At 56.9% G+C, this 10,337-nt stretch overlaps 1 protein-coding gene across 1 annotated transcript; it reads right to left on the reverse strand.

The window, feature by feature from the left end:
* Positions 1-3,289: 3,289 nt before the first annotated feature.
* Positions 3,290-6,182, reverse strand: Tlx3 (T cell leukemia homeobox 3). The gene is made up of 3 exons (XM_004836387.3): positions 5,573-6,182; positions 4,965-5,208; positions 3,290-4,032 (listed from the first exon to the last, which is right to left on the reverse strand). Exons 1-3 carry the CDS (start codon positions 6,132-6,134, stop codon positions 3,822-3,824), a joined length of 1,017 nt encoding a protein of 338 aa, XP_004836444.1. The 5' UTR covers positions 6,135-6,182; the 3' UTR covers positions 3,290-3,821.
* Between the last annotated feature and the right edge of the window lie 4,155 nt (positions 6,183-10,337).

Below are 10,337 nucleotides of genomic sequence, written 5' to 3' on the forward strand. Positions count from 1 at the left end.
TTGAGGTGGCCTTGGCCGGCTCCCCACTTCAGGGATGGCAAACGTGGACCCCCGCACAAGCCTGGGAGGCAAGAGGCAGTGGGTGCCCTTGGAACCGCAGACCAAATCCACAGCCCAGGCCTGAGCTCGCAGCCCCTGCTACCCCACTAAGAGCAGGGGACCTTGTGGCAGCAGAGTCTCCGAGACCACCCTCCTACCTCTCACTATGCCAAGATCCTCTGCACCTCTCCACTCCTCACCCCACCAAGCACAGGACAGAACGATTGTTTGGGGGAGGCAAGAACGTCCGGGCTGCCGCCATTGTGCGACCCAGGACTAATTTTTGAACTTCTCTGAGGCTTAGTGTTTTCTCTGCAACTGGGAGAGGGCATCCAAACCTCCGAGGTACGCAAGTCCTGTAAATCACACTGTGACCAAAGCGTCTGGCCAAACAAGAAGCTTCAGAAGGGGAACCAGTTTCACTTGGGAAAAACAAGCTGGCCCCAGAGTTTTCTGCCCTCTTTCTCAAGGGCTCTGATCAGGCCTGATCTCCCTTGCTTCCCCCAATCTCAGACTTCACCTGCTGCGGAGAGCAGAGCAGAGCTTAGTGCAACTCCCGGGCCGCCTGAATGCCCATACCACGGCACTCGCCTTCGAGCCGGGCCTTCCTGCTTGCCGGTAAGGACCGGGACGCAGCCCCGAAATCAGGGCGTTGGGAGAACACGCGCGACCAGTCGGTTCGGGTAGCGGGGCTCCTTGTCCTGAATTCATAATATGGACACAGCTTTAGAGACGCCGGCACCCAGACTGAGGGAGGCCATGTCAGCGATGACGCCTCGCGTCTGCCCAGAGGCCTGCGGCTTCTCGTGTTCAGTCCCCTCCGTGCGGGCCCGGGCGCCCACACCCACTCGCTGGCCTCCGGAGCCTGGGAGAGCGTCGCCAAGGAGGCGCCCACGCCGAGCTTTCTCAGGCAGCTCCAGAGTCCGTTTTCCTTAAACTCAGCTTCCAGGTCGCCTGTCCCGTGTGGATCCTGATACTCCCTGACTCCGCCACACCACAGCCCTCCGCGGGTGCGAATTAGGCGCAGCGTCCCTTAACAGGGTTCCCTTGGACCCGAGTCGCGCACAAGCCTGGCCGTCAGGACGGCTTCGCAGCTTTGCACGTCGAAAGGAGGCGCTAAGGCGCTACACCCACCCCCTGCGGGGCACCCACGTTGCTCTGGGTGACCTTGGGCCACAGATGGTCGCGACACGGCCGCACAAGAGTGGACTCAGCCCCCTAACACGAAAAACGCCCTATTCTGCCTCTGGCTTGGCGAGGCTCGTTTGGGGCAAAGCACTCCGGGACCGCGAATGGCTGGAAGGCACGAATGCCTCAAGGCTGCGGGTGAGGCAACCCAGGCGCCCCGTAGGGCCGCTGGGCACAGATCGGTCCCCAGCCAGGCTGGAAGCCGACTGCCGGCGCCCGCTCAGCCAGGGCCACTTTGTGCAAAGCGAGGCGCCTGAAAGAAAAAGGCACACGCCGCGCGAGCGTGTGTTTGTGTGTGTGTGTGTGTGTGTGTGTGTGTGTGTGTGTACCCCCCAAAAGGCCCAGGAATGGAGGATCGTCCTGGAAAACCAACATAAATAATTTACAAAAACTGTCGGCCGCATTATGGAGCAACTGAACAAAACCTACAGGAAAGCGATGCCAAGGCCTCGAGGAAGGCAAAGGCAAAAACGGTCCCTCCTGTTCCCAGCCAAGGGGCCAATTTTTTCTCATCCCGATGACGACGTTCATCGGGTTTTTTTCGCAGAAAAAAATTTTTTTTTTTAAATTTGGGGAAAACACAAAAGAGACCCGAAGCTTAACTCCCCCAGCCCTCCCTGGGTGTTAAGCCCCCAGGCTGTGATTCCAGACTAGGGCTTGGAGTTGGAGGTGGGGGCCGGAGCGCTGGGAGCTGGCATACATTCTTAGCCGCCCTCCGCTTCCTCCAGCCCGGGCCGCGCAGACAATCGCAAAGTCCGCGTGTAACGAAGGCTCAAAGGGCCGAGGCCTCAGGGTAGCGCACGGCCCTGAGCGGTCAGCGGGTGCAGGCCGGTGGCGCAGCTCCGGGCCTCCGGGACGCCGCCCCAAAGTGTTTAACTCAGGGAGGTACCCGGAGCGGCCTGGAGGAGGGAAAGTGAGAGAGAAGGAAAAAGAGACAGAGAAATAGAGGCAAAGAGAATCTGGGAGACGGGAAGGAAAAGAAAAAGAGGACAAGAGTCAGAGATGGGGATAGGCAGGGTCGAAGAGAGGATATGACAAAGACACGGAGAAGTTAAAAGCAGCAGGAAACGAGCTATACAGAGAAATATAAAAGAACAAATAAAGAGATACAGCAATGCAGAGACCAACAGTTACAAACGAAGAAAATAGGGAATATGTAGAAAGAGAGGGCACAAAATAAGAAATTTTTTTAAAGGACCAAAGAAAGATAAAAGGACAAAAGAGGGGCAAGAGAAAAAATTTTAGGGACACTTAAAGGCTTATAGTTGAAAGGGGCCATCTGAACACGATCACGCAATCCCGAAACTTCCAACTTTGGGGCCACGTTAAACTGGGGAGAACGCGACCACGCCGCTGCCACTCTCGGACTTGGGGTTCTGGACGTTCCGGGCACCAGGCCCCTCCTGTCCAGTGACGCTGTGAAGGCTGCAGTGACGTCACATGACGTCACTCTCCACCTGCGGTCTGGAGCAAACCTAAGAGCGACCAGGGAACCTGGGTTGGGGGCTGCATTTGGTCCCCAGAACATGGCCACCCGGGATGTGTGCTGACTCAGCGCTCACACTGTGGCCAGATCCCCAAGATCCAAGTCCCTGAGTCTGGCCTCGGACCGTTAGGAGGCCCCGAAGGAAAGAGCCGAAAGCGGGTTTCGGGGTGTGAGAGGTCTCAGCATTTCCTCTTGCGCTCTAAGAAGCACGATGCTGCTCTGTCACCCACCCACCCGGTGAATTTGACCTTGCAACTGCCTACGCCCCACCCTCCATCCCCGGGCCCCGGTCCGGCCTTCCCTGCCAGGCTCTCTGGCTGCTCTTGGGCCTTAGGTCCTATGGAGCCATTCCCACGTCCACGCCCCATCCGGCGGGCACCCGGCACGAACTGACCTGCACCGCGCGTCCTCCGCGGGGCCCCGGGCCGGGTGCGAGCTGAAGCGGACGCTGACGAACTTGGAAAAGCGGACGCGCGCCCGCTCACGGTCGCTCGCCTGCTCCAGCCGCAGGGGTGGGGCGCGAGGCCGGGAGTCGCCAAGCATTATTGGAACGAAAACGAAATAAAAGCGGCGTTAAGTGAAATAGCTAACTTTTTATTAAATAAAACGACTTAAATAAAAGGAACGGAAAAGGAGAGGAGTGAACCCAGCCTAAACGCAAGGTGTCCCCGGCCCCAGGCGCTTCCCCCAACCGCTGGGTCGGCTGCCCCTCCTCCGGCGGCCCCCGCAGGGGAAGCAGGTCGCCGGTGTCTAAAGAAAAAAGCCAAAACTTTTATTATTTACACGTTTGGGCAAAAGTACAAAGTATAATACAGGCGCCCAGCCCGGGGGGTGCGGGCGGGAGGCGGAGAAACGTAAGGCGCTTTCTTTGTCAGGCTCGGGCCTGGGGCGGGACGGGGCGCAGGGCGGGGGCTCGGATTGTGCAGCCGCGCGGAGCCCGGGCCCAGCCCCACTCTGTGGCTGGCCGTGTGCAGCCGCACCCCAGGGCCTACTAGAACTTGGCGGTCCCTTCCCCTCTCGGCCCCAGTTCTCCCCCAGCCCGGCTGGGGGTTCGGGACGCCCCGCCAGGTGGGGGCGGCGATCCATGGCGACAGTGCGCGCTGGTGGCTCACACCAGCGAGGTGACGGCTGGAACCTTAGAACTATCCTCTTCCCAGGGCTGTAGATTCTGCAGAGCAAAAAGCGACGAGTTGTGCAGACAGAGTGGATCGGGCTGGATGGAGTCGTTGAGGCTCTTTTGGAAGGCGTCGTGTTGCAGCTGCAGCATGAGCCGGCTCGCCTGCTGCCGCTCCGCCTCCCGCTCCTCCGCCGTCTGCCGCCTGCACGGGGCGGGGGTGGGTGGGGGAAAGAACAGCACTGTCAGGCACCGGACGCTGCAGGACCACCGGCGGGGCCCCAGTGCCCCCCCCCGGGGGGGGAGCAGAGGCCAGACTAGGGCTCCAGGCGCTGAACCTGTCTGCCTCCCTGCGCGCGATTTACGCCCGGGGCCCTCCAGTCGGGAGACTGGGCTGGGAGCGTTTGTTATTGTTGTGCACCCCGGGGGCGCCAGGAGGGAACTCTGCCCGCTGCCCACCTGCACGCCCGGATATTGTGGCTTTGCCAACAATATTGTTTCTTTCTTAAAGTAGCAAACGCTGGGCATTGGTGTAACTGACTCTGGGCTCTGTGGACAGCAGGGTCACTGGGGTCAGCGGAGGGCCGGGCTGGATGTGCACTGCCAGCTCCGCGTGCCTGGACGGGGTCTGTCTAGTCCAGTTTTCACAGGCCCTGTCTTGAACGCTTTTCCAGGACGCGATCATTTATTTCGCCGTTTACGGGTTGGATTGAAACAGATCAATAAAAACAGAGCTGGTGGGGGACTTCCAGCCCTCGCGGATACTCGGAAATCTGAGAGTTTAGGCTGGAATGGGGGAGGCAGGAGTGTGGGAGGGGCGTGTGTTTGTGTATGTGTGTTTGCGTGATAGGGAAGGTGAGAAGAACCCGAAGGAGTCCGAGAGGTGGAACAAAACACACAGAGAGTTGGAGGGGCTCAAAAGACATAGGGTTGGTGATGGAAGGGAAGCCTAGGTGTGGGAGAGATGGACAGAAAACATCAGGTCGGCAAGAAGGAAGGGAGGAGATAAAACCTGTGAAGGAGGGGGAGGAGAAGCCCTTGGGGGAACAAATAGAGGGAAGCGCTGGCAAGCGGGGAGAGCTAGGCTTTGGCACGGCCCTGGCAGGTGCAAGGTGGACCCGGCCGGGCCTCTCTCACCGCCACTTGGTCCTCCGGTTTTGGAACCAGGTCTTGACCTGCGCGTCCGTCATTTTGAGGGACTTGGCGAGCGCCGCCCTCTCGGCTGAAGCCAGGTACTTCTGGCGGTGGAAGCGCTTTTCCAGCTCGCAGATCTGCACCCGGGAAAAGGACGTGCGCGGCTTCTTACGCTTGGGCGGCGTCCGGTTCTGGTAGGGGTGGCCGATGCGCCGGGTCACGGTGAAGGGCGTGAGCGCGGCGGCCGCTGCAGAGACACAGGAGGTCCCCTGAAGCCCAGACCAGCTCCGCTACCTTTCAGGCCTCATGTGGACTCTGTGGAGCCCCGTGGGACCCCGAGTGCTCCGTTATTTCTCTCTTTCCGTGCGTCCCCAGCGGCACCTAACGGGTCGGGAGACGCCCCCTCCCCCTTCCTCCTTCCCAGGGCGCGGGTTTATTTTCCCCCAACTCTCCGATTACCCTTCCCTCCAAGGCTACCCGGCGGCTTGGGCGCAGAGGCCTCCATCATGCTCAGGCCTCTGGATTCGTTTCCGGGAGTGGAGCGCATAGGGCGCGGCGCCTCTGGCCCCGGGAGGGCCGAGGCCTGGCGCCTACTCGCTTGCTCTGCTCACCTGTGAAGCGGTCTTTCACAAAGCGGCGGCTGCTCTCCATCCAGGGGAAATTGAGGCCGCCCAGGCTGGAGACCGTGGGCACGGAGGGCATGGCGGGCAGCGCGCTTGGCAGAGGCGGTGGCACAGCCCCGGGCAGTGGCCTGTGCGCCGGCACCCGGATCACACCGGCGGGAGCTAGGCTCAGGTTGACACTGTAAGATCCCGCGTCCTCGAAGGGCGCGCCGAGCCCGGCAAAGGAGGCGGGCAGAGACGGGTATGTGGCGCCCGGACGGCCCCCCGGGGGCCCTCCCAGGTAGCTGGCGCCGTCGGGCCCCCGCGGGGCGGGTGCGCTGTCCTGGTCCGGACTGTTGAGGATCTGGTCGATGCCGAAACTGATGGGCTCGTGGGGGTGCGGGGTCTGCGCGCTGGCGGGCGCCTCCATCCTGGGCGGGCAGAAGGGCTGGGCTGGGCTGGGCGGGGAGGCGGCTGGGTCCCCGTTACGGCGCAGCCATGGAGCGCCCGGCGCCTCTCGTCGCACTGAAACTTTGCCAAGAGTGCGCGGGCCCGACAGGCTCTGTGTCATCTTTCTTGAACCGAACCTGGAGTTTCCGCTGCTAATTCCTCTCCTGCCGCAGCCATTGGCTGCGATCAACAAGCCTCTCTCCTCTCATTGGCTCCCGGCTTTCAATAAAGGCCTAATTCATGGAAATAGGAGCTTAGGGACTGTTCCAAGGTGACATCATTTTAACAAACGAACAATAGGTCAAATTTATTAGCCGGGATAATGGGCGGCGGATATTAGCGCCCGAACCGCAGCCTTCCAAACTCGAAATCTAACGAAGCTGCAATTAGCAGACACTCCCCGCTCCTCCCGGCCGGGACCGCTTCTCGGCCGCCTTGCGCCGCGGGTAGGACGCTCTGTTTGTGAAATTGTCTTTTGCTGAGAGGGTTTTCGTTTTCTTCCATTTTTTTTTCATTTGAGCAAAAACCAAACCCAGTGAATCCTTTCGATTACAACGGAGTTGCGGCCCAAACGACCCTGAGGAATTTGTGGAAGCCTCTTGGACACCAGATCTCCGCGGGAGCAACGAAAAAGGCGCAACCCGGGCGCTAGCTCCGCGCTCAGTGCGCGCTGGCCGAGGGGAGCACCGTAGCGTTCTCTATGCGACTGAGGACACCGACCCGCGTGGGGAGAATTCGCCCCCGCCGAGACTTTGGCTGCGGCGTGGCGGCTACTTTGGAGACGGTCCCTGGCTCCCGCCAGGCTGACCAAGGCGTGACTCGCAGGTGCCCAAGCGTGCCGGGCTCGGCTGGATAGGGCCTCGAGGTCAATCAGTAGGGAGCGAGGCTCCTGCCCCTGGAAATTCGTTGCACGATAGAGGGGCTGTGGTTGCGCGTGGGGACCTGTCCGAGGTGCGCCAGGTGTAGGGGCCTTGGGTTCCCGAGAAGCAATAGCAGGACGGCTCATGTTTGGGCAAACAGCGGGATTTCTTTGGGAAGTACGATTAGCAAGCCCCTCCCGGCTTCAGTCCTGCGGGAGCCCTGGGACCACGCCATGCTCTGCTGGCGCACCAAGGACTGTCCCCAAGGGCCCAGAGGCACGTTGCCAGGGACCGCACGTGGAGCGGTCACCTTCCGCTCCAGGCTGGGGGACGCATGCAGAATCATCCCCTCTAATTCTAAAATCATTAGCTGAAACTCTGAGTGCTGCAGTTCTGGTCTGGCCTTTTCCGTTAGCTCTGGGTCTGTGGGCAGTAGCCAGGGAGTGCAGAGGTGCTGGTGGCCAGAAAGAAGTATGTTCACATTTGGGCGGTCACTTCCTAGCTGAGTAACCTTGAGCCAGTGACTCCATCTCTTTAGATTTTTTTGTTTTTGTTTTTGTTTTTAATTTATAAGGTGAGGAACGATGGCGTGTGCATTGTGGGATGTTTTCGAGCCGTGAGGGAGGGACAGAGAAAGTGCAGAGAGCATGGGGCCTGGCACATGGTCCGGGCTGGGAGTCTGCCACCCCCCCCCCCCCACCCAGTGCCCCACTCCCAGTGCCCCACTCCCAGTGTGATATTTGATGTATCATTGTTACCATCTTTGTTTATTTTGCTTGTAATTTTATTTTACTTGCAGAGGCTTAGTATCTTGGCGATATCTGTCCATCAGTGGGGTCAGTTTTTAGAAGACCAGGAGGGGCAAGGGGCTGTAGGTTGAGGATAAGTCTTCCTCTTTGCTCCCAGCAATCCAAAGGCCTCAGGACTTACAGAGGGTACCTCCGGGCCTGGGTCTGGAGTGAGGTTGTTTACCCCTTGTGTGACCTTGGGCAAGTTGCTGGTCCTTGCAGAACCTCTGTGGTGAGAGGGCAGCTAGGGAGAGAGGAACAGTGCGAACTGAGGAGTGCAGGTTGCCTGGGGGCTGGGCCCACAAACTGGTGGATGCTATTGCTCTGGCTCTGGGGGGCCTACGGCTTCTAATTCTAGTCCTGCTGCTGGCCATCTGGGGGCTGTTGGTCCTTCACTGCCCCTCCAGAGTCAGACTAGCCTTTTCCTTATTTGTAAAATAGAAAGGGCAATAGCTTCCCCCAGGGTGGGCTTGAGAACTAAATGAGAGAACATCTGCGGAAGTGCCTGAGAACTCAGTGTGCACCAGGCACTTATTTATTCTTCACAGCCACCCAGTGTAGAAAGGGCTGGAATGACCCGGAGTTTTGACTGCTGAAGAAACTGAGGCCCAGCGAGTACCAGTGAGCCCCGCTTTAGGGGCTAGAGTTGGCACCTCACTGGCTCCACTTTCCTTCTGGCTCCCAGGCCCCTGGATTCCATGCCCTGCCCTTGCCACTTGCAGGCACTGTTAAAATGGGGTAATGGGTAATGGCATAAGGAGGCCCACCCTACAGAGGTGTATGGCACAGTTAAGGAAAAGATGTTAAAATGGTGGCCGGGGCAGGTGCTCAAGAATTTGATTCCCATGTCAGTTTGCTAGCTGTAGAGGTGGCATTTTCCATTCTCTTTGTGCCTCAGTTTCCTGAAAATCTAGTAGCGCAACTGTTCCAGCCTTATAGGATTAAATCAGCTGGTCCAGGTACAAGCATTAAGCACAGTGCCTGGCATGGATGAGGGCTCCACCACCTCACTGCGGGGGGGGCAGCCAAGGTCCCTGGGTCCTCAGTTGTCCAACCCGAGAAGCTTTGGGCCACTGGTCACAAGCCCTCTTTCATTCCCATTGCAAACAGAGGAAGCTGTTAGGCAGCTCAGGACAAGGAGCAAAACAGGGCAAGCAGGACACTAGGCCAGTGGTTCTCCAAATGTGTTCCCAGCCATCGACTCAGCAGCACCTGGGAATTTGTTAGAAATACAGATTCTTGCACATTGAGTCTGAAATTCCTGGCAGGGCTCAGAACCTATGCTTAATAAGCCCTCCAGATGATTCTGATGCCTGCTTAAGTTGGGAAACCAGTACCCAGAATACTATCTGTTTTATCCATGTTCTCAAATTGATTATCATAACATTTTGGGCAGAGACTCTCATAATTTAAAGCTGTACTAAGGACTTTTGATTTTAACCCTCAGTGTACCTTCTCTTAACCCTTTGTGCCTTTTCTTCGTCACCTTGCCAAAGCTTTGTCTCTTTTATTGGTCTTTAAAAATGCCCCTGATTTCATTATCCTCTTTTTTGGTATCATTTCTTTTATGAATGTTTTGTTTTTTAAAATTAATTTCTTCTTTCTGCATTCAAGGCTATTTATTTTTCTCTGAGCACTGCTTTGGCCAAATATAGTATGCGTTGCTACGTATTTGGTATTCCTGAGATTATACTTTTTGCTGCCCCTTTGTACCTGCTATCAACTAAACAATGAAAAAGATACATACACACACAGAAAGATTAGAAAATTCAAATTCTAAGAACTAGAGAACTGTGGGCCAGCACACCTGGGGTTCCAGAAACTTCCAGGCTGCAGTACATCCTCTACTGGTCCCAATGGAAAAGCTGAGAGAGAGGGTAGAGCCTTGCTGGGGGTCATGTAAGAGAGGGTGAGACTTCAAGGGTGAGAGGCTGGAAGTTGGAATTTCTAACTGGTTCATGACCCCAGACACATGAGGGTCAGTTTCCTCCAGATTTATTCTGTCACTGACTTCTGTGTGAATTGGGATCCAACTTCCCTGTCTGTAAAATGGGGTACGGATTGAATCAGGGCATCTAAGTGTATTTGGATCAGCTACCCTAACTGAAACACTGACGAAAATATTAGAGTTTACTTGCATAGAAAATGACACATGCACGGGCTGGGGATTTAGCTCAGTGGTTCCACCACCTGCCTCACAAGCAAAAGGTCCCGAGTTCGATCCCCGGTACCAAAAAAAAAAAAAAAAAAGAAAGAAAGAAAATGACACATGCACATACTTTGTCACACACACAATGCCACAGGTTGATGACCTTCCCACACCACCTTGGTTCATGCACCCTAAGTAGGGGAACTATGGTGCCCTTCCAGTTCTTATGATGGAAGGCTGTAATGACACCCACCAGAATTTATTCATTCACTCATTCATTCAGTAAATATTTATCTAGTGAAGACCTACTCAAATTTCCTGGGCTTGGTCCTGACTTTGGGGCTGTCTCCCTACCTGATAGAGCAGTGCAGCTGTTGTCTTTCATCATGGCTGCCCTCAAAAGAAAGGACTTGGGAGGGCCAGGGATTTAGCTCAGTGGTTCCACTGCCTGCCTGGAAATGCAAGGTCCGTGTTCAATCCCTGGGCTGCCTTAGGGAACCTGGGAGGACTCAACCTGCCAGCTAAAG

The sequence above is a fragment of the Heterocephalus glaber genome, unplaced genomic scaffold (assembly GCF_053883595.1).
Source record: "Heterocephalus glaber isolate CG9 unplaced genomic scaffold, H.glaber_assembly_v1.0 deba00001606, whole genome shotgun sequence".
NCBI lineage: Eukaryota > Metazoa > Chordata > Mammalia > Rodentia > Bathyergidae > Heterocephalus > Heterocephalus glaber.

What these genes read in the sequence shown, in the direction of transcription:
- Tlx3 (XM_004836387.3), bottom strand. Translation starts at nt 6,134, where the DNA reads ATGACACAGAGCCTGTCGGGCCCGCGCACTCTTGGCAAAGTTTCAGTG. An exon ending in TGTGAAAGACCGCTTCACAG is followed by an intron (nt 5,209 to 5,572) that starts GTGAGCAGAGCA and finishes GTGTCTCTGCAG; the next exon opens with CGGCCGCCGCGCTCACGCCC. An exon ending in AACCGGAGGACCAAGTGGCG is followed by an intron (nt 4,033 to 4,964) that starts GTGAGAGAGGCC and finishes CGCCCCGTGCAG; the next exon opens with GCGGCAGACGGCGGAGGAGC.